Below are 23,164 nucleotides of genomic sequence, written 5' to 3' on the forward strand. Positions count from 1 at the left end.
TAAGGGAGTCAGTGCTGATGAAAGGATTACCCTAAAGCTACTTATTTTTATTACCAGAGGTTGTTCAGGGAAGAAGAGAGTACTCTTCACCTTGTGAAAGTTAGAAAACTTAATGAATGTGTAGAGAATACAAATTTGTATACCCTATTTGTTGTAAACTAAACTAGAATTGTATAGTATTTTTCAGTTTCTTTGTTGTATGTGTCCACTTAAAATATACGTTTTCTTAACTCAGAAATTCTCATTTTTAGTACTGCCCTAGATTCATACTTTGATGCTTGTTCATAAATACAGTGACTTGAATGAGAAATTTTCCATCAGCAACATTTGAAATAAGATTTTATAATACTACATGGCCATCAATAAGTAAATAGTGAAATGAATTTAGATGTGTTCATATTATGGAATATTCTGCAGTTAAAAAAATGACCCAGATTGATAGATACTCAAAGCTCAGACAAAAAGTAGCATAATACACACACAAAAACATACACACATATGCATATATATTTGGTAAAAACTTTTGTAAAACATTTTGATCACATAAAATATCAATAAGTCCATAGATATAAAAACACACGATAAATTGAGAACAATAATAGCTCTTTTGGAGGTGTCTTGCCTGGTAAACAGAGAAATAAATTCTCACCTTTCTCATATTATTTAAGGATATTACACCCACTGAGATCAAGATAATTTTCTTAAATTACTTATTGTACCAAATAACTTTTTCTTCAGCACTCTGAGACCAGTAAAGATATATATTTTTTCTAGGAGGTTTTAGGTACTCCTTACCCACATCCAAGCTATTCTAATTTCTTTTATAATTATGCTGATGCAGAGATGATTGGCAGTGGGAACATCTATATGATAACTTCATTATTTTATTGATCTAAGTTGAAAGGGCAAATTTCCCTGCCCTCCAAGAGCAAACTTAAATGTGTGAGCATTTAAGACACACTTTACATTATAAGAAACACTCATGCAAACTGTTAATTACTTTTCAAAGTATATTTAAAGTGTTTTAAGAAATCAAGGATAATGCTAAGTTCTGAAATATAGTAAAAAACTGTAAGTTCTTAATGTTCAAGAAAGGCTTACTAAACCTAAAATATCACATGGTTAGAAATTAATTCTGTGAGAAACGGTGTTTGTTTGTTTATCTTTTGGGGGGGGGTATTTTTTTGTGTGGGTTTGTTTTCTTGTTTGTCTGATCTATTACATATTAAGTCCACAGGCCCAAACTTATAAAAGACCTGATTTCCCTTTCTAAGATAAGTAAGATATTTCACTGTGGTCTAACTGTTGGCATTTATGTTTTGTCAAAAAGCAAAACAACTGAAGATTTAAGAAAAAAAAGAAGCAAAAAATGCATGAGTACATAATTATTTTAAAATGCATTAATTTTATGTAAAATTAAGTTCTACATATAGTACACATTCATTGGTGACAATAAAAATGTGTGTTGCATATATATATATATGTGGGGTATTGAGATTTTGTTGTTCGCCACTTATTATGGAAAATTTTCATATGAAATGTGGAATTACAAAAATATACTTTGTTTGATACTCCAAAATCCCATGTTTTTTTCTTTTTCTTTTTTTTTAAAGTGAGAGGGAGGGAGACAGAGAGACAGATTCCCTCATGTGGCCCCACCAGGATCTACCCCCCAACTGGTGATACTTTGCCTATCTAGGGCTGTTGCTTGGCAACTGAAGTATTTTTAAAACCTGAGGTGGAGGCTTCAGAAGCTATTTAAAGTGAGAAGGGGCCAACTTGCTTGAACCAATCAAACCATGGCTGTGAGAAGGGAGGAGAGAAAGAAAATGAGAGAAAAGGGGAGAGGGAGGGATGGAGAAGCAGATGGTTACTTCTCCTGTGTGTCCTGACCAGAAAATGGGACATCCACAGACTGAGCCAATACTCTACCACTGAGCCAACCATACAGGGTTCCCCAGTTTTTCTTAAAATACAAACTATATAATTCATGTTTTCTTTTTCTTTTTAAGTTTTTATGAGAGTTTTTTAAGCATTTTATTTTTTTTGAATAGTAATTTTTTTAATTTCAATTATTTTTTAATTTTTTATACATAAATGTTTATTTTAATGGGTGACATCAATAAATCAGGGTACATATATTCAAAGAAAACATTTCCAGGTTATCTTGTCATTCAGTTCTGCTGCATACCCATCACCAAAAGAGAGATCATCCTCCGTCACCCTCTATCCAGTATTTTTTGTACCCCTCCCCCTCCCCTTCCCCCTCTCCCACCTTCCCTCCCCCCACCCCCCCGTAACTACCACACTCCTGTCCATGTCTCTTAGTCTCGCTTTTATGTCCCACCAATGTATGGAATCCTGCAGTTCTTGTTTTTTTCTGATTCGCTTATTTCACTCTGCATAATGTTATCAAGATTCCACCATTCTGCTGTAAGTGATCCGATGTCATCATTTCTTCTAGATGAATAATATACCATGGTGTATATGTGCCCCATCTTCTTTATCCAATCTTCTATTTTTTTTACAGTGATTAAAAGCCTTTAAGCAAACTCTTGGCCAATACAGCAAGAATCCATAAAAGAGTAGTGTCCTTAACATGTTCACCAAGTCCAAGTTGGCCCCATCACCATGCCAAATCCCTGAGAAATGCAACCCAACCCCAGTTCAGTCTGTTAGGAGCTGTCACAGGGAGCAGGAGTCCAGGAAAAGTCCACACAGGAAAAGTCCGCATGGCGCTGGAATTGTTGTCAACATTTTATACTTTGCAGCTCATGTCCAAGTCCCAATGACAGCTGCTTCTAGCTGGTAATAATTCAGGTATACTGGAGAAGCCATTTGCAGCATGTGCGGATATGGAGCTTCTGTTCTCCTCTGCCTGGAGAGTTGAGACCAGGTTGCTTTTCCCTGGAGCTCTGCGACTGTGGCATGGTAAAGAGAAATTTGGAATACACTAAGCTTGGTGGCAAAGGTGAATTCATAATACAAGTTGGCAAAAGGGGGAAGGAGAGCTCTACATTAGGAGTAGGTCCCAGCCTAAAATATGAGTGGGGCATTGAGGTAGGAGGGATAAAGGAAACACTATATACTAAGCAAAGCAGCAGAAAATAGGACTATCAACACCCACAACAGAGATCTTTGAGGGAAGAATAAAAAACCTGACTATTCAGGCAAAACATAGTTAAGTTGCCCTTGTGCAAATGAGATCAGTTTACCTGCTTCCTGGAAGAAATACCCTAGGCTCATCCACAGTGTCATAGATGGGGCCGATGGCCCTGGGCACCTTCAGCCTTCAGTGGCAAACCCCAGCTTTCTGGGCAAGGTTAGGTCATAGGTGGCTGGAGCAGGGCTGGAAGAGACTAAACCCTCCCTTAGAGGAGTGAGGGGGAAGCCTACCTTCCAGTGTCCCTGTTTCCTCACAGCAGAGGCATGTAAGCCTGGCAGGCTTTAGCTCAATGACCTTCCTTTCCACTATTGAAGCAGGACCCAGATGGCATCCTATGAGACCCCTTTGGGGCGTTGGAGCCTTTAAGGGTGTATCCTAAAAGCTGGTAGTTCCCCTGATCTCTATTGGGCTTTTTCTGCCTCTAGGTATCTTAAAAGCCATGCTCAGAAGATCTCGCTGAGGGGTTTGAGGATCCCCATCCGCCTATATAAATCTTTTCCATATATCTGGAGCTATTTGGAAAAAGACAAAACAGTGTAATTAGCTGGATCTGATAAAGAAGGTAGTAGTTTGCAGGCAAAAAAGATTTGGTGTCTCCTGTTCATCAGCCTTCAAAAGAAATGTAAATTTTTTTTTAAGTAAAAAGCATGATATGGTAGACCCGTAGGAGTCATTGGCCTGGTGTGCAAGATTTCCCAGGTTCGATTCCTGGCCAGAGCACACAGGAGAAGCGCTCATCCACCCCTCCCTTTCTCCCTCCCCTCTCTCCTCTCCCTCTCTCACTTCCCCTCCTGCAGCCAAGGCTCCACCAGAGCAAAGCCACCCCGGGCACTAAGGATGGCCCCATGGCCTCTGCCCCAGTCGCTAGAATGGATCTGGTTGTAACAGAGCTACACCCCAGATGGGCATAGCATCCCTCCTCTGGTAGACATGCCAGGTGGATCCCGGTCAGGCGCATGCGGGAGTCTGCCTGACTGCCTCTCCATTTACATCCTCAGAAAAATACAAAAGATAAATAAATAAAAGAAAAAATACAAAAAAAAGGGCATTCCCTTGTGTTAAAGCTCCAGGGAGCATGGAGTGAGCTTGAGTATGTCCTATGAAACATGGAGCTCTATGTTGACATATAAGTCTTTGAAGAAGGAGGAACTGCTGAAATAGTTCATCAGCATTTGTCCCTAAGACAGTAGACTTTATAGTGGAAACACCATAAGTAAATATTTGCTGTCTGTCTATAGATTAAGGGGGAATATGGCAAATGCTGAAAAGCCATGCTCTTTGTGCCCCTCCCTCGCCTAACCCCCCCTCCCCCCACCCTGTTCCCCCAACACTGTTGTCCATGTCTCTGAGTCTCATCTTTATGTTCCACCTATGTATGGAATCATATAGTTCTTAGTTTTTTCTGATTTACTTCTTTCGCTCAGTATAATGTTATCAAGGCCCATCCATGTTGTTGTAAAAGATCCTATATCATCATTTCTTATGGCTGAGTAGTATTCCATAGTATGTATGTGTGTGTGTGTGTGTGTGTGTGTGTGTGTGTGTGTGTGTATATATATATATATATATATATATATATATATATATATATATATATATATATATATCAAAGCTTTTTAATCCATGCGTCCTCTGATGGACACTTGGGCTGTTTCCAGATCTTCGCTATTGTGAACAATGCTGCCATAAACATGGGGGTGCATTTCTTCTTTTCAAACAGTGCTATGGTGTTCTTGGGGTATATTCCTAAAAGTGGGATAGCTGGGTCAAAAGGCAGTTCAATTTTTAATTTCTTGAGGAATCTCCATACTGTTTTCCACAGTGACTTCACCAGTCTGCATTCCCACCAGCAGTGCAGGAGGGTTCCCTTTTCTCCACATCCTCGCCAGCACTTATTCTATGTTGTTTTGTTGATGAGCGCCATTCTGACTGGTGTGAGGTGATACCTCATTGTGGTTTTAATTTGCATTTCTCTAATGATTAGTGATGTTGAACATTTTTTCATATGCCTATTGGCCATCTGTGTGTCCTCTTAAGAGAAGTGTCTATTCATTTCTTTTGCCCATTTTTGGATTGGATTGTTTGTCTTCCTGGTATTAATTAAGTTTTACAAGTTCTTTATAAATTATAAAACCCCTTATCAGATGCAATGTCAAATATATTCTCCCATTGTGTAGTTTGTCTTTTTATTCTGTTCTTATTGTCTTTAGGTGTGCAGAAGCTTTTTAGTTTGATAAAGTCCCATTTGTTTATCTTGCCTTTTATTTCACTTGCCTGTGGAGACAAATCAGCAAATATATTGCTGCGAGAGATGTCAGAGAGCTTAGTGCCTATGTTTTCTTCTAAGATGCTTATGATTTCACGGCTTACATTTAAGTCTTTTATCCATTTTGAGTTTATTTTTGTAAGTGGTGTAAGTTGGTGGTCTAGTTTCATTTTTTTTGCAGGTAGCTGTCCAATTTTCCCAACACCATTTGTTGAAAAGGCTGTCTTTACTCCATTGTATTTCCTTACCTCCTTTGTCAAATATCAGTTGTCCATAGAGCTGTGGGTTTATTTCTGGGTTCTCTGTTCTGTTCCATTGATCTATGTGCCTGTTCTTATGCCAGTACCATGCTGTTTTGAGTACAATAGCCTTATAATATAACTTGATATTCGGAAGTGTGATACCTCCCGCTTTATTCTTCCTTTTCAAGATTGCTGAGGCTATTCATGTTCTCTTTTGGTTCCATATAAATTTTTGGAATATGTGTTCTAAATCTTTGAAGTAAGTCATCAGTATTTTAGTCGGTATTGCATTGAATTTATAAATTGCTTTCTGTAATATAGACATGTTAATGATGTTTATTCTTCTTAACCATGAGCATGGTATATGCCTCCACTTATTCGTATCTTCCCTGATTTCTTTTATCAATGTTTTATAATTATCCGAGTACAAGTAAGTCTTTAATCTCCTTGGTTAGATTTATTCCTAGGTACTTTATTTTTTTGGTTGCAATGGTAAAGGGGATTGTTTCCTTGATTTCTCTTTCTGACAGTTCATTATTAGTGTATAAAAATGCCTCTGATTTCTGAGTATTGATTTTATATCCTGCCACCTTGCTGAATTCATTTATCAGGTCTAGCAGTTTTTTGACTGAGACTTTAGGGTTTTCTATATACAGTATCATATCATCTGCAAATAATGATAGTTTTACTTCTTCTTTTCCAATTCGGATGCCTTTTATTTCTTTTTCTTGTCTGATTGCTGTGGCTAGGACTTCCAGAGCTATGTTGAATAATAGTGGTGAAAGGGGGCAACTCTGCCTTGTTCCTGATCTTAAGGGGATTGCTTTTAATTTTTGCCCATTGAGTATGATGTTGGCTGTGGGTTTGTCATAGATGGCATTTATCATGTTGAGGTATGTTCCCTGTATTCCCACTTTGCTGAGAGTTTTGATCATGAATGGGTGCTAGACTTTATCAAATGCTTTTTCTGCATCTATTGAAATTATCATGTGGTTTTTCTCCTTTCTTTTTTTTATGTGATGAATCACATTGATTGATTTGCAAATATTGTACCAGCCTTGCCTCCCCAGAAAAATCCCACTTGATCATGGTATATGATTTTTTTCATATATTGCTGGATCCGGTTTGCTAATATTTTGTTGAGGATTTTTGCATCTAAGTTCATCAGAGATATTGGCCTATAATTTTCTTTTTTTGTGTTGTCTTTGTCTGGTTTTGGAATCAGAATTATGCTCACCTCATAAAAGGAGTTTGGAAGTCTTCCTTCCTCTTGAATTTTTTGAAATAGCTTGAGAAGGATAGTTAGTTCTTCTTTCAATATTTGGTAGAATTCACTTGTGAAGCCATCAGGCCCAGGACTTTTCTTTTTTGGGAGTTTTTTGATAGCTGTTTCAATCTCATTTGTTGTAATTGGTCTGTTTAGGTTTTCTGATTCTTCCAGATTGATTTTTGGAATATTATATGATTCAAGGAATTTGTCCAGTTCATCTAGGTTGTCTAGTTTTTTGGCATACAGTTCTTCATAGTATTTTCTTACAATATTTTGTATTTCTGTTGTGTCAGTTGTTATTTTTCCCCTCTTGTTTCTAATTTTATTTATTTGAGTCCTCTCTCTTTTTTTCTTGGTGAGTCTCATTAAAGGTTCATCGATCTTGTTTACCTTTTCAAAGAACCAGCTCCTGGTTTCATTGATCCTCTGTATTGTTTCTTTAGCGCTATGTCACTTATTTCTGCTCTGATCTTTATTATTTCCTTCTTTCTACTAGCTGTGGGCTTTACTTGCTGTTCTTTTTCTAGTTCTTTTAGATGCAGGGCTAAGTTGTTTATTTGAGCTTTTTCTAGCTTCTTGAGGTATGCCTGTAATGCTATAAACTTCTCTCTCAGGACTGCTTTTGTTGTGTCCCATAAATTTTAAGTTGATGTATGCTCATTATCATTTGTTTCTAGGAATTTTTTAATTTCTTCTTTGATCTCAATGTTAACCATTCATTATTTAATAACATGCTATTTAGTTTCCAAGTGTTTGAATGTTTTTCAATTTTTCTATTGTGGTTGATTTCTAGTTTAATGCCATTGTGATTAGAGAAAGTGCTCGATATGATTTCAATCTTCTTAAATTTGTTGAGACCGCTTTTGTGCCCTAACATGTGGTCTATTCTAGAGAATGTACCATGAGCGCTTGAAAAGAATGTATATTCTGCTGTTTTAAGGTGAAAAGTTCTGAAGATATCTATTAAATCGAGTTGATCTAATATGTCCTTTAAGTCTGCTGTTTCTTTGTTAATTTTCTTTCTTGAGGATCTATCTAATGATGTTAATGGGGTATTGAAATCCCCTACTATTATAGTATTGCTGTTGATCTCGCCCTTTAAGTCCATCAAAGTCTGCTTTATATATTTAGGTGCTCCTATATTAGGTGCGTAGATATTTATAATGGTTATATCTTCCTTTTGGATTGCTCCCTTTATCATTATGTAGTGACCTTCTTTATCTCTAACTATGGTCTTTGTTTTAAAGTCCATTTTGTCTGATATAAGTATTGCTACCCCAGCTTTTTTTCCATTTCCATTTGCGTGAAATATTTTTTTCCATCCTTTTATCTTCAGTCTGTGTGCATCTTTTGATTTAAGGCGTGTCTCTTGTAGACAGCATATGTATGGGTCCTGTTTTCTTATCCACGCAGTTACCCTATGTCTCTTGATCGAATCATTTAATCCATTAACATTTAAGGTTATTACTGATATGTAATTGTTTATTGCCATTTTTTTTCTTTGAAACTGTATTCCTCTTTTGCTATATTCTTTATTTCCTTTTATTTGTTTACAACAGGTCCCTTAGCATTTCTTCCAGCCTTGTTTTGGTTGCAGTGAATTCCTTGAGTTTTTTTTGTCTGTAAAGCTTTTTATTTCTTCTTCAATTTTAAATGATAGCCTTGCTGGATAAAGTAGTCTTGGTTGTAGGTTCTTGTTCTGCATTACTTTGAATATTTCTTGCCACTCTCTTCTGGCCTCAAGCGTTTCTGTTGAGAAGTCAGAAGTCATCCTTATGGGGGCTCCTTTGTAGGTGATAATCTTTTTTTCTCTAGCAGCTTTTAATATTTTCTCTTTATCATTTAGCTTTGGTATTTTAATTATGATGTGTCTTGGTGTTGATTTCTTTGGGTTTCTCCTTAATGGAGTTCTCTGTGCTTCCTAAACATGTGTAATGTTTTCCTGCCTTAATTGGGGGAAGTTTTCCACTATAATGTGTTTGAATAAAGTCTCTATCCCTTGGTCTTTCTCTTCTTCTTCAGGAACTCCTATGATGCGGATGTTATTTCTCTTCATGTTGTCACAGAGCTCTCTTAGAGTTTCCTCAGATTTTTTGAGTCTCTTTTCTTTTTCTGGTCTGCTTCCATGCCTTTATTTATTGTGTCCTCTAACTCACTGATTCGATTCTCTGCTTCATCCATCCTGCTTTTAATTCCTTCCATTTTTTATTTCAGATATTGTGTTTGTCATTTCTGACTGATTCCTTTTTATTATTTCAATGTCCTTTTTTATATTTGTTATCTCTTTATTTAGGTTTTCGTAATGGCCATCTATGGTTGTTCTGATATCTTTGAGCATCCTAACAATCGTTATTTTAAACTCTGCATCTGGTAATTTGGTTATATCTGATTCACTTAGGTCCTTTTCTGGGGATTTCTCTTGGTTTATTTGTGTTGTATTTCTCTGCCTCCACATTTTCTCTTTACGGGAGTGGCTGTGATCACGTGCTTGGTTGCACAAGCACTGGTGGCCTTGGCCTTTGCCCCGCCCCTGTGTGTGATGTTATGCTTGGTCCTGAGGGCATTGGCGAGCACCTTTGCTCAGCTGTGGGTCTCTGCCTGTTTCCGGGCTTTCGCCCTGCCCTTGCAGGAGGAGCCCACTCAAGGAACGAGGAATGGCTTCTAGCCTTGGCTCTACTGCTGGGCAGGACTGTGTTCCCAAGCTCAGCTCCGTAGTGGAACTCCACCTCTACTGGGCTTTTGGCTCCACCCCCGCAGGAGGAGCCAATTACCAAGTCAGACCGCGAGCCAGGGTTGCATGGGTGGGGCAAGGCTGTGCTCCTCTGCCCTTGCTCAGGGGCTGGTCTCCACCCTTTCTGGGGTTCCCGCCCTTTTCCCCACAGGGTGGATTACAGGCTACCGGCAGCTGAGCTTGACCACTTTTGCACGCCCCCTTCTCCCAAGCCAGGCAAGATTGAGCTCACACCTGAGCCCAGTGGTGACCAGCTGGCTTCTGCCCCTGCCAGAAGAACCATGCTTTTGTCTCCTGCTGCTGCCTGCCCTCCAGCAAGCCCTCAGCCCCATGGGTGGGGGCGTTGCAGCTCGGACCCTAAGACTCACTACTGTAGACCCAAAAGCTCTTTCCTTCTATGCGACTCTGCTCTGTGTGCCACGGGGGAGCTTGTTTGGCTGCTCTCCTGCTTCCCTTTGCTGGTATTGCTGTTTCCAGGGGAAATATTCACTTCAGCTTTGGGGGGTGACTCGTCCCAGGGGTTAGGGTGGCTATCTCTCAAAATGCTTCTCCCTGTGCCTCCTAGATTACACTCTCTTCCTCTTACTCTGGTCCTCTCCTCTCTCCCCCTATCCCCAGGAGCCCTGGGTGGGTGGTTATGAGAGAGGTGTTCTGCGCAGTCCCTTTAAGAAGGATCCTGGGTCTGAGAAATCAGACTCTTTCTCAAAAACAGTATCCTGACTTGTTTCCAGGTAAATACTGTCCTTATGCATCTTTTGGGCTCTGGGGCTGCAGGCTGGGGCTTTGTTCCTGGAGTTCAGGACCCTTCCCCCTCTGCTAAACTCACTTCCCACCACGCGAGTCTCTCCCTGCAGCCGTTTTCTCCAGGGAGCTGGGCAGCCCTCTCCACGTTTCCTCTTTTCCTACCAGTCTTGGTGTGGCTTCTTCAGTGTGCCTTGATTGAAGAGTCCTCTTAGTTTAGTTCAAAGTTGGTTTTTCCAGATGATAGTTCATAAAATTAGTTTGTAATCCACTTTGGTTCTGGCAGGTAGATGTTGGTACGTCTGCCTACTCCAGTGCCATCTTGTCTCAATTCATGTTTTCTTATTGCAGAAAAAGCAAAGCCTCCATTTTTATTTTTTTTTTACTTTTAGGGAGAGGAGAGAAGGCAGAGAGATAGACTCTTGCATTTGCCCCAACTGAGATCCACTTGGCATGTCCACTAGGGGGTAATGCTCTGCCCCCCTGGGGCTGTTGTTCGTTTCAACCAGAACCATTTTTTAGTACTTGAAGTGGAGAACATGGATCCAAACTCAGCACCAGAGGCCAACTTGTTCAAGCCAATCGAGCCATGGCTGTGAGAGGGTGGGAAGGAGAGAGAGAGAGAAGCAAGAGGGGAGGGGTGGAGAAGCAGATGGTCATTTCTCCAGTGTGCCCTGAGTGGAAATTGAACCCAGGACATCTACATGCTGGGCCAATGCTCTACCATTGAGCCAATCATCCAGGCCAAAGCTTCCATTTCCTAAAACAATTCCATTCCAGGTTTCCCATATAAAGTGTATTTGCACCAGTAAAAGTTTTATATGAAAATTTTTGTACAACTGGGAAAATATTTCTTATGCAAATATTACAAATACTTCCTGTTTCACCAGTTGCAATGACATGAAATGTGTCTTTCTGAGAAAATTATGAGGTGTCTTTGGTGTGGCTTAGTTGAGAACAAAGTTTGTTAAATACAGTTTCAATAAACACAATTTTAATAAATATAAGCATAATGAATCATGAATAAATTATAATAAACACAAACTCTAAAATTCATATATGTGTCAAGAGAAAGAGGTGACCATTAACTGTATAATGAGTGTTAAGAGTGCTGAAAATTTATAAAGAAAAATTTCACCAAAGATATCTCAGAACACATACCAGAGTATAATAAAAAATGACAATCTTAGTTTGTTTTTGATTAATATCTAAAATTTATATGTCAATATTGTAAATTCTGCTCAGTGTCCTTATGTATCATTCATCTCATGGTTTTTTATCACAGCATCTGATCTTCTTCAGTTCCAATAAACTTTAATTTAATTCAATTTTGACCTCTCTCACTCTGTGACCCAATCCTAAAACTAATTATGAGCCAGAGTATTTCTTTTCTGTTATTATCATCTAGTAGCCCATTTTCTGATCACAGATAAGTATCTCTTACATTTCTTTATGTTCTTATTTACACTAGATTTGTTTAACTTCATTATAACAATGTCTTGCTTAATCTTTCCATTTCTCCAAGTCTCTCGTTACTTTTGATTATATAGATATAGATAGATATAGATATAGATATATCGCTACTCCTGACCATACACACACACACACACACACACACACACACATATGGTCATATATATATAGAGAGAGATAGCACTATATATATATACATGACTATATGTGTGTGTGTGTGTGTATGGATCACCTGGGCACCTGATCATAGCCCCTCCCATGGAGGAAAGGTGGAAACTGCAGAGACACCCCAGTGGGCTGGCAATGGCAATGCCCATACCCAAAAGCCCTAGAAGGTGGTGGGCCTGCAGATAGACCACACCTAGGGAACACAGAGGAAACAACCATTGGACTCCAGTAGCCAAAACCTTCTTATAAACAGACAAAATGAGAAGGCAGAAAAATGCTACACAAATGAATCAAGAAACATCCCCAGAGAAGGACCTGAATAAGTCAGATATAACCAAATTACCAGATACAGAGTTTAAAATAACGATTGTTAGGATGCTCTTAGAACAACAATAGGAGGGTGAACATCTAAATAAAGAGATAGCAAATATAAAAAAGGACATTGAAATAATGAAAAAGAATCAGTCAGAAATGACAAATACAATATCAGAAATAAAGACCACAATGGAAGGAATTAAAAGCAGGATGAATGAAGCTGAGGATCGATCAGCGAGTTAGAGGACAAGATAAATGAAGGCATGGAAGCAGAGCAGAAAAAGGAAAAGAAACTTAAAAAGTCTGAGGAAACTCTAAGAGAGCTCTGTGACAACATGAAGAGAAATAGCATCCACATCATAGGGGATCCTGAGGAAGAAGAGAAAAAACAAGGGATAGAGACTATTTTCAATTATATCATAGCTGAAAACTTCCCTAAATTAATGCAAGAAAAAGTCTCACAAGTTCAAGAAGAACAGAGAACTCCATTAAAGATAAACCCAAAGAAATCAACACCAATACACATCATAATTAAAATACCAAAGCTAAGTGATAAAGAGAAAATATTAGAAAGCTGCTAGAGAAAAAAAGGCTATCACCTACAAAGGAACCCCATAAGGATGACATCAGACTTCTCAACAGAAACACTAGAGGCCAAAAGAGAATGGCAAGAAATATTCAAAGTAATGCAGAAAAAGAACCTACAACCAAGACCACTTTATCCGCAAGACTATAGTTTAAAATTGAAGAAGAAATAACAAGCTTCTCAGAAAAAAAAAAAACTCAAGAGATTTACTACAACCAAACCAATGCTGCAAGAAATGCTAAGGGGGCTATTGAAAACAGATCAAAGGGTAAAAAGAATATAGCTTAAGAGGAATATAGCTTTAAAGAATAAAATGGCAATAAACAATTACATATCAATAATAACCTTAAATGTAAATGGATTAAATGACCTGATCAAAAGACATAGGGTAGCTGTGTGGATAAGAAAACAGGACCCATACATATGCTGTCTACAAGAGACACAGCTTAAAACAAAAAATGCACATAGACTCAAAGTAAAAGGATGGAAAAAATATTTCATGAAAATGGAAATAAAAAAAAACTGGAGTAGCAATACTTATATTAGACAAACTGGACTTTAAAACAAAGAGTATGGTAAGAGATAAAGAAGGTCACTACATAATGATAAAAGGAGCAATCCAACAGGAAGATATAATTATTATAAATATCTAAGCACCTAATATAGGAACACCTAAATATATAAAGCAGGCATTGATGAATATAAAGGGCGAGATCAACAGCAATACTATAATACTAGGGAATTTCAATACCCCACTAACATCATTAAATAGATCCTCAAGAAAGAAAATTAACAAAAAAACAGCAGTCTTAAAGAACACACTAGATCAACTTGATTTAATAGATATCTTTAGAACCTTTCACCCTAAAACAGCAGAATATACATTCTTTTCAAGTGCTCATGGTACATTCTCTAGGATAGACCACATGTTAGGGCACAAAGATGGTCTCAACAAATTTAAAATGATTGAAACTATATCAAGCATCTTCTCTGATCACAATGGCATGAAACTAGAAATCAACTACAACAGAAAAACTAAAAAACACTCAAACACTTGGAAACAATAGCATGTTACTAAATAATGAATGGATTAACAATGAGATCAAAGAAGAAATAAAAAATTCCTAGAAATGAATGATAATGAGCATACATCAACTCAAAATTTATGAGACACAGCAAAAGCTGTCCTGAGAGGGAAGTTACAGGCATATCTTCAGAAGCGAGAAAAAGCTCAAATAAACAACTTAACCCTGCATCTAAAAGAACTAGGAAAAGAACTGCAAGTAAAACCCAGAGGTAGTAGAAAGAATGAAATAATAAAGATTAGAGCAGAAATAATTGACAAAGAGGCTAAAGAAACAATAGAGAGGATCAATGAAACCAGAAGCTGGTTCTTTGAAAAGGTAAACAAGATTGATGAACCTTTAACTAGACTCTCCAAGAGGAAAAGAGAGAGGACTCAAATACATAAAATTAGAAATGAGAGTGGAGAAATAACAAGTGACACAACAGAAATACAAAGGGTTGTAAGAAAATATTATAAAGAACTGTATGCCAAAAAACTAGACAACCTAGATGAAATGGATAAATTTCTTGAAACATATAATCTTTCAAAAATTAATCTAGAAGAATCAGAAAACCTAAACAGACCGATTACAACAAATGAAATAGAAACAGTTATCAAAATCTCCCAACAGGCCCTGGCCAGTTGGCTCAGTGGTAGAGCATCAGCCTGGCATACAGGAGTCCCAGGTTTGATTCCTGGCCAGGGTACACAGGAGAAGCGCCCATCTGCTTCTCCACCTCTCCCCCTCTCCTTCCTCTCTGTTTCTCTCTTCCCCTCCTGCAGCCGAGGCTCCATTGGAGCAAAGATGGCGCAAGCGCTGAAGATGGCTCTGTGGCCTCTGCCTCAGGCACTGAAATGGCTCTGGATGCAACAGAGCAATGCCCCAGATGGGCAGAGCATCGCCCTCTAGTGGGTGTGCCAGGTGGATCCCAGTCGGGCGCATATGGGAGTCTGTCTGACTGCCTCCCCATTTCCAGCTTCGGAAAAATGGAAAAAAAAAAAAAACTCCCAACAAAGAAAAGTCCTGGGCCTGATGGCTTCACAAGTGAATTCTACCAAATATTGAAAGAAGAACTAACTCCTATCTTTCTCAAGCTACTTTAAAAAATTCAAGGAGAAGGAAGACTTCCAAGCTCCTTTTATGAGACAAGCATAATTCTGATTCCAAAACCAGGCAAAGACAACACAAAGAAAGAAAATTATAGGCCAATATTCCTGATGAATATAGATGCTAAAATCCTCAACAAAATATTAGCAAACCATATGCAGCAATATATAAAAAAAATCATACATCATGATCAAGTGAGATTTATTCTGGAGAGTCAAGGCTGGTACAATATTTGCAAATCAATCAATGTGCTTCATCACATAAACAAAAGGAAGGAGAAAAACCACATGATAATTTCCGTAGACGCAGAAAAAGCATTTGATAAAATCTAGCACCCATTCATGATTGAAACTCTCAGTTAAAAAAAAAAAAAAGAAACTCTCAGTAAAGTGGCAATACAGGGAACATAACTCAACATAATAAAGGCCTTCTATGAATTAACCCACAGCCATCTTCATAATCAATGGGCAAAAATTAAAAGCAATCCTCTCATATCAGGAACAAGGGAGGGGTGCCCCTTTCACCACTCTTATTCAACATAGTTCTGGAAGTTCTAGCCACAGCAATCAGACAAGAAGAAATAAAAAGCGTCCAAATTGGAAAAGAAGTAAAACTATCATTATTTGCAGATGATATGATATTGTATATAGAAAACCCTCAACTCTCAGTCAAAAAACTACTGGACCTGATAAATGAATTCAGCAAGGTGGCAGGATATAAAATTAATACTCAGAAATCAGAGTCATTTTTATACATCAAAAATGAACTGTCAGAAAGAGAAATTAAGGAAACAATCCCCTTCACTGCTGCATCCAAAAAAATAAAGTACCTAGGAGTAAATTTAACCAAGGAGATTAAAGACTTGTACTCGGAAAATTATAAAACATTGATAAAAAAAAATCAAGGAAGATACAAACAAGTGGAAGCATATACCGTGCTCATGGTTAGAAAGAATAAACATCATTAAAATGTCTATATTACAGAAAGCAATTTATAAATTCAATGCAATACCAATTAAAATACCAATGACATATTCAAAGATATAGAACACATATTCCAAAATTTTATATGAAACCAAAAAACAACACAAATAGCCTCAGCAATCTTGAAAAGGAAGAATAAAGTGCGCCTGATCAGGAGGTAGCGTAGTGGTTAGAGCATCAGACTGGGATGTGGATGATCCAGTTCGAGACCCAAGTACGCCAACTTGAGCATGGGCTCATCTGGTTTGAGCAAAGCTTACCAGCTTGGACCCAAGGTCACTGGCTTGAGGAAGGGGTTACTCAGTCTGATGAAGGCCCATAGTCAAGGCACATATGAGAAAGCAATCAATGAACAACTAAGGTTTCGCAATGAAAAACTGATGATGGATACTTCTCATCTTTCTCTGTTCATGTCTGTCTGTCCCTATCTATCCCTCTCTCTACTCTCTCCCTGTCTTTGTAGAAAAAAAAAAAAGAAAAGAAAAGGAAGAATAAAGTGAGAGGTTTCACACTTCCTGATATCAAGTTATACTACAAGGTCATTGTACTCAAAACAGCCTGGTACTGGCATAAGAACAGGCATACAGATCAATGGAACAGAACAGAGAACCCAGAAATCAACCCACACCTTTATGGACAACTGATATTTGACAAAGGAGATAAGAGCATACAATGGAGTAAAGACAGTCTCTTTAACAAATGGTATTGGGAAAATTGGACATCTACCTGCAAAAAAATGAAATTAGACCACTAACTTACACTATTCACAAAAATAAACTCAAAATGGATATAAGACTTAAATGTAAGCCATGAAATCATAAATATTTTAGAAGAAAACATAGGTAGTAAGCCCTTTGACATCTCTCGTAGCAATATATTTGCCGATTTATCTCCGTGGGCAAGTGAAATGAAAGACAGGATAAACAAGTGCGACTATATCAAACTAAAAACCTTCTTCACAGCTAAAGACAATAAGAACAGAATAAAAAGACAAACTACACAATGGGAGAACATATTAGACAGTAATACATCTGATAAGGGGTTAATAACCAAAATTTATAAAGAACTTGTAAAACTCAACACCAGGAAGACAAACAATCCAATCAAAAAATGGACAAAAGAAATGAATAGATACTTCTCCAAAGAGGACAAACGGATGGCCAATAGGCATATGAAAAAATGCTCAACATTACTAATCATTAGAGAAATGCGAATTAAAACCACAATGAGATATCACCTCACACCAGTCAAAATGGTGCTCATCAACAAAACAACACAGCATAAGTGCTGGCGAGGATGTAGAGAAAATTCTCCTGCACTGCTGGTGGGAATGCAGACTGGTACAGTCACTATGGAAAACAGTATGGAGATTCCTCAAAAAATTAAAAATTGAACTGCCTTTTGACCCAGCTATCCCACTTTTAGGAATATACCGCAAGAACACTGTTTCAAAAGGAGAAATGCACCCCCATGTTTATGGCAGCATTGTTCACAATAGTGAAGATCTGGAAACAGCCCAAATGTCCATCAGTGGATGAGTGGATTAAAAAGCTTTGGTACATATATACTATGGAATACTACTTAGCCATAAGAAATGATGACATCAGATCATTTACAACAACATGGATGGATCTTGATAACATTATACTGAGTGAAATAAGTAAATCAGAAAAACTAAGAACTATATGATTCCATACATAGGTGGGACATTAAAATGAGACTCAGAGACATGGACAAGAGGGTGGTGGTTACAGGGGGAGGAAGGTGAGGGGGGAAGGGAGAAGGAGAATGGGAGGGGCACAATGAAAACCAGATAGAAGGTGATGGAAGACAATTTGATTTTGGGTGATGTGTATGCAACATAATCAAATGTCAAAATAACCTGGAGATGTTTTTTCTGAACATATGTACCCTGATTTATCAATGCCACCCCTTTAAAATTAATAATAATAAAACCACCCTTGATTTGCTCTAGATACTAACAATTTTCTGCCTGATTATTAGTTGTTAAATTGTGTTTGTAAAAGTGATAAAAGTAAAAGTTGATGACTACCATAGATTAATATATTATTTCTGCAGTAAATAACAGTCCTGTTTTAGTTAACACTTATGGTGGACTTTTTATGAGCCAAACACTTTTTAAGCAATTTACAAATGTCAATTATTTTATTATTGTAGTAGGTGAATATATTATTATACTCATTTCACAGAGGTACTATCAGTATACCCTTGCTGGTTTCCCTTAGGGTCCCTGGACATTGAGAAGGGGTAATATAGTTACCTGGATAATTGCTCCTTAGGGGACCCAAATCCATTTCTATTCCTCCACTTCCCACAAATAATTAGCTTGCAAAGAAGAAAGAAGCATTTTAAACCCAGGACTAGGGAGATGTTAATGCCAACTAGGCAGAAACTTGTTGAAATGAGCTTCCCCTTCTCACTTGATGCTTGGAAGTTGGTTCTGCTTTTGGTGAGTAGCTGAAGCCATAATCTCCCAGCCCTGCCTTCTAAAGCAGCTTCCAGAAGGAGTCCTATCTCTACTTCAAAATTAGTTCTCTAGGCTTCTACCTAGTCAGTAGCCAACTCCCTAACTTCCTGACTCTGATGTGAGAACAAGAGGAAGATTTTCTTAAAGTTGATGGCAGGTAAAGAACAAAAGAAAAACATCAAAGCTTGTCATGGATTCTAGAAATAGTTTTGCCACCATAATATCTTGGGTGAATTAAGCAATGTATACATCTTCTGTATGTGCTCATCAGTTAGAGGTATCCTTGTTTGCCTAAGAAATGTGATCTGAGTATTATTAAGGCAATGATAAGGAAAGAGTATTATTAACAAAAATCTAGGGATAATCTGTCTTTGATTAATCCTTCCTGAGAATGCCTAAGAGAGGAGGCAGAAAGACTGGACTTACTGATATTAACTGGTTACTAAAACCTCACATGAAGCAGTCAGAGCCACTTTCTAAGATAGATATAATACCCCTCTCTTTTAAAAAATAAAATAAAACAAAGCAAAAACAAACAAAACTAGAGATTCACAAAGCTCAAGTAGGTAGTGTCATACTGCATAGAGCATTCACCTCTAATTCTACCTATGTCCAGGGATGTACCGTAATATCCACTGCATCATGTTCTCTTCTTTCTGTTGATTTGTTATGCATCTTGTTACAGTGGACTATATAATAAGAGATTCTATTTAATTTTCCAACCTGAAATGCTCTTGTCATACAAATACTAAACTCAGGGGGGATGACTGTATACTAAGAGATTCAATTTAATTTTCCAACCTGAAATGCTCTTGTCATACAAATACTAAAATTCTAAGATATTTATGAAGGAGACCTCTTCCCTGTTTGATTATGTAGACTCTGGAGGTAGAGAAGGGAAAGGATGCAATAAAGCAAAAAAGAGCCTGCAGGCAGTGGTGCAGTGGATAGAGCATTGAAATGGGACACAGAGGATTCAGGTTCTAACTCCAAGGTCACCAGCTTGAGTGCAGGCTCATCAGCTCGAGCGCGGGGTAGCTGGCTTGAGTGTAGGATCATAGACATGATCCCATGGTTGCTGGCTTGAGCCCAAAGGTCACTCATTTGAAGACCAAGGTCGCTGACTTGAGCAGGGGGGTCACTCGCTCTGCTGCAACCCCCTGGTTAGGGCACATATGAAAAAGTAATCAATGAACAACTAAGGTGCCACAATAAAGAATTGATGCTTCTCATCTCTTTCGCTTCCTGTCTGTCTGTCCCTATCTGTTCCTCTCTTTGACTCTCTCTCTGTCTCAAAAATGTAATAAAAAATTAAAGTAAAAAGGATAAGAAAATGAAAAAGAAAACAAAATAGCATGTAGATGCAGAGAGATGGCTGATAATAGAGGAAGTAAGACCTCAGGTTCAAGCATCTCTAAAGATGTGTCCATTCTACTATCAGGTTATTTAGGTGGTATAGGCAAGAAATGTTGCACATGATCAAAGGGGCAGTGAGGTCACATGCAAAAATACAGCTGCTTAACCCAGAGGCAAACCAATATTTAGTCTATTTAAAGAATTAATAGTTTTTGTCCTATTTCTTTTATAAAAAGAGTTAAGAGAGACATGTTGGGCTTTTGAAAGTGAGAAGAGAATGTAGAAAAGGCCATAAGGCATGGTGAAGAGGAGTGTTCCTCACATCTCTCAGCCATGAGAAGTTTTGACATGTGTAATTATTTCTGAAGGTCAAAATTTGTCTCTGAATTTTTCTATCCTAAGTCTGCATACAGTTCCCAGCACAATGTTTCCTAAATTGAAATTTGCTGAGGTAAACTGTATTAAACTGTGAAAAGTATAGGTAATTGACTTCTTTAACTGTTTCTCATATTTTCATAAACACCAAAGTTATGAAAAAATTAACAATTTTAAAGTTCTAGTACATCAATGATTTTTATTTTCTCTATGTCATCTTTTAGTCCTTGTCACAATGTGGTCTTATATACCCACTGACATGACAATTTTTTTCTGAATTAAATTACACCCAACCTATCCATTTTGCCTAGAAAAGTTTTACTAATTTCTCGGATATTGGCTGAAATATCATGTTCAGAGGAAAACTTTTTCTGACTAATAAAAATAAGTTAAGTTTTTCTCTCCAGGTCCATCTCATTATATCCTGAACTTTTCTTTTGTAGTACTTAACTAATTTTAACTAGCCCAGAAAGTTTTAGGGTATGTGATGACTGTTTTTGAATATTTGTGGGAGAAGAGATGTTCTCTGGCCTGTGGCTAAAAGTTGCAGAGAAGATTCTGAGTAGGGCCAAGACTTGGTTGGCAGGATCCTATTTAGTGCTGGCATAAAGGAGTACTGATTGGTTACAGATGAACAGAGCAAAAAAACTGTGACAATGAGGCCCCTATAAGTTCAGCAGTGGGTGAATAGAGTTCACATCAGAAAAGATACAAACAAGATTTCAGCAAGTGTGGAAAAATGTGCATGTATAAAGATGTGAACACATGTGTGTGTGTCAGGGGGGAGAGCACTGAATGAGTTGAAAAATACTTTCAGAGGTTCTTTCTACCTTGTGGGTTCAGGATTCTATTATTATTCCAGTGCTATCCCAGGCAGTACTCAGTTTAAAACACACCTAATTTTGGGAGGTGTTATTTTTCTCCCCCTGTTGTCTTCCCTAGCTCAGGAGAATCTTTCTTGAACGTCTATTCCCAGTGTTGTTGCAGCATATTCAAAAGTATGTCTAAGCCAGAAAGAAGTCCCAGTGGATGAAGTAGGTCGTCTTTGCGAACTGTGAGTCAAGAGATTGTGAATAGCATCATAACAGAATATTTTTATGAGCCTTAAAATCTGCATTCAAATCTACCAGTATTGATTACTGCCTCCTCCTTATTCTTTATACAAAATTTTCCCAATTGCTTCCTCGTTCCTTCAAAACCCAGAACAGCTAAACCCACTGTAGGTCCAAGTTCCATTCTTATCTACTTTAATTTTTAAATATATATCATATATTTTAGGGTTTTGTGGGGTTTTTCTTTTTTCTTTCTTTTTTTTGTGACAGGGACAGGATAGGGACAGACAGACAGGAAGGAAGAGAGATGAGAAGAATTAATTCTTTGTTGTGGCACCTTAGTTTTTCATTGATTGCTTTCTTATATGTGCTTTGACTGGGGGGCTACAGCAGACCAAATGACCTCTTGCTCAAGCCAGTGACCTTGGGCTCAAGCTGCTGAGCCCTGCTCAAACCAGATGACCTTGCATTCAAGCTGGCGACCTCTAGGTTTCAAACCTGGGTTCTCAGTGTCCCAATCCGTTGCTCTATTCACTGGTCAGGTTCAGATTGCTTTGATATAATATGCTTTTTGCCTTACATTTTCCTATTTCCCAGTAATGTCTCTGTTCACCTATTCCTGATATTAGTCCATATCTTGTTGAGATTTCAACTGACCTGAGTCAGTTTTTAGTTATGATACGTTTGGCCACCTGTATGCTGTGCACTTTGTTTTCTTATTCCCTTTCCTCAGTGTCTAGGGCTTTATCTTTATTATAATGTTATCTCACTAGTCTTTTTCTTATTTTGAAGGTAGCATTGATCCCACGGAATGAGATTTCAACATGAACAACTCCAATAGCTCTCTGGAATTTTTACCTACAATGTTCATTCTGATCGGCATCCCAGGGCTGGAGGCAGAGCATGTCTGGATGTCCATCCCCTTCAGCCTGATGTATTTTATCATCTTCCTTGGGAATGGCACTATTGTTCATGTCATCAGAACAGACGCTGCCTTACACCAGCCCATGTACCTCTTTCTTGCCATGTTGGCAATGGCTGAGATTGGTGTCTCTGCATCCACTCTACCTACAGTGCTAGGTATCTTCCTTTTGGACACCACTGAGATTAGTTTTGATGCATGTCTCCTCCAGATGTTCTCCATCCATTCTTTCTCCATTATGGAGTCAGCTATATTGCTGGCTATGTCTGTTGACCGGTTTGTGGCCATCTATAGCCCACTGCGCTATACAGCCATCCTAACCCTGCCGCGCATCTTTGGTACAGGAGCTGTCATTGGACTAAAAAGCATTATGCTCATGGCCCCATTGCCCGTGCTCTTACGGCGCCTGCCTTTCTGTGGTCATAATGCTCTCTCCCATTCCTACTGCCTTCACCCCAACCTCATCCATCTACCTTGTGGGGACATTACTATCAACAATATCTATGGGCTTTTTATTGTTACCTCCACTTTTGGACTTGATTCACTGCTCATTGTGGCCTCCTATGGGCTTATACTCTACACTGTACTGAATGTTGCCACTGGGGAGGAGCGTAAGAAAGCCCTCAGCACTTGTGGCTCACATGTCTGTGCTGTGCTCACTTATTACATACCTATGATTGGCTTGTCAATGGTGCACCGCTTTGGACGTCATGTGTCCCCTTTACTGCATGTTATGATGTCCAATGCTTATCTATTCTTCCCACCCCTTGTTAACCCCATAGTGTACAGTATGAAGACCAAGGAAATCCGTCGTGGTATTATTCGAATGATATCAGAGAAGAGATCCAGAATTTAG

At 38.2% G+C, this 23,164-nt stretch overlaps 1 protein-coding gene across 1 annotated transcript; it reads left to right on the forward strand.

Moving 5' to 3' along the window:
• The first annotated feature begins 22,210 nt into the window (after positions 1-22,210).
• Positions 22,211-23,164, forward strand: LOC136320620 (olfactory receptor 51J1-like). Its single transcript, XM_066253780.1, has one exon. The coding sequence runs from the start codon at positions 22,211-22,213 to the stop codon at positions 23,162-23,164; it is 954 nt and encodes a 317-aa protein (XP_066109877.1).

The sequence above is a fragment of the Saccopteryx bilineata genome, chromosome 1 (genome assembly GCF_036850765.1).
Source record: "Saccopteryx bilineata isolate mSacBil1 chromosome 1, mSacBil1_pri_phased_curated, whole genome shotgun sequence".
In the NCBI taxonomy this organism is placed as follows: Eukaryota; Metazoa; Chordata; class Mammalia; order Chiroptera; family Emballonuridae; genus Saccopteryx; species Saccopteryx bilineata.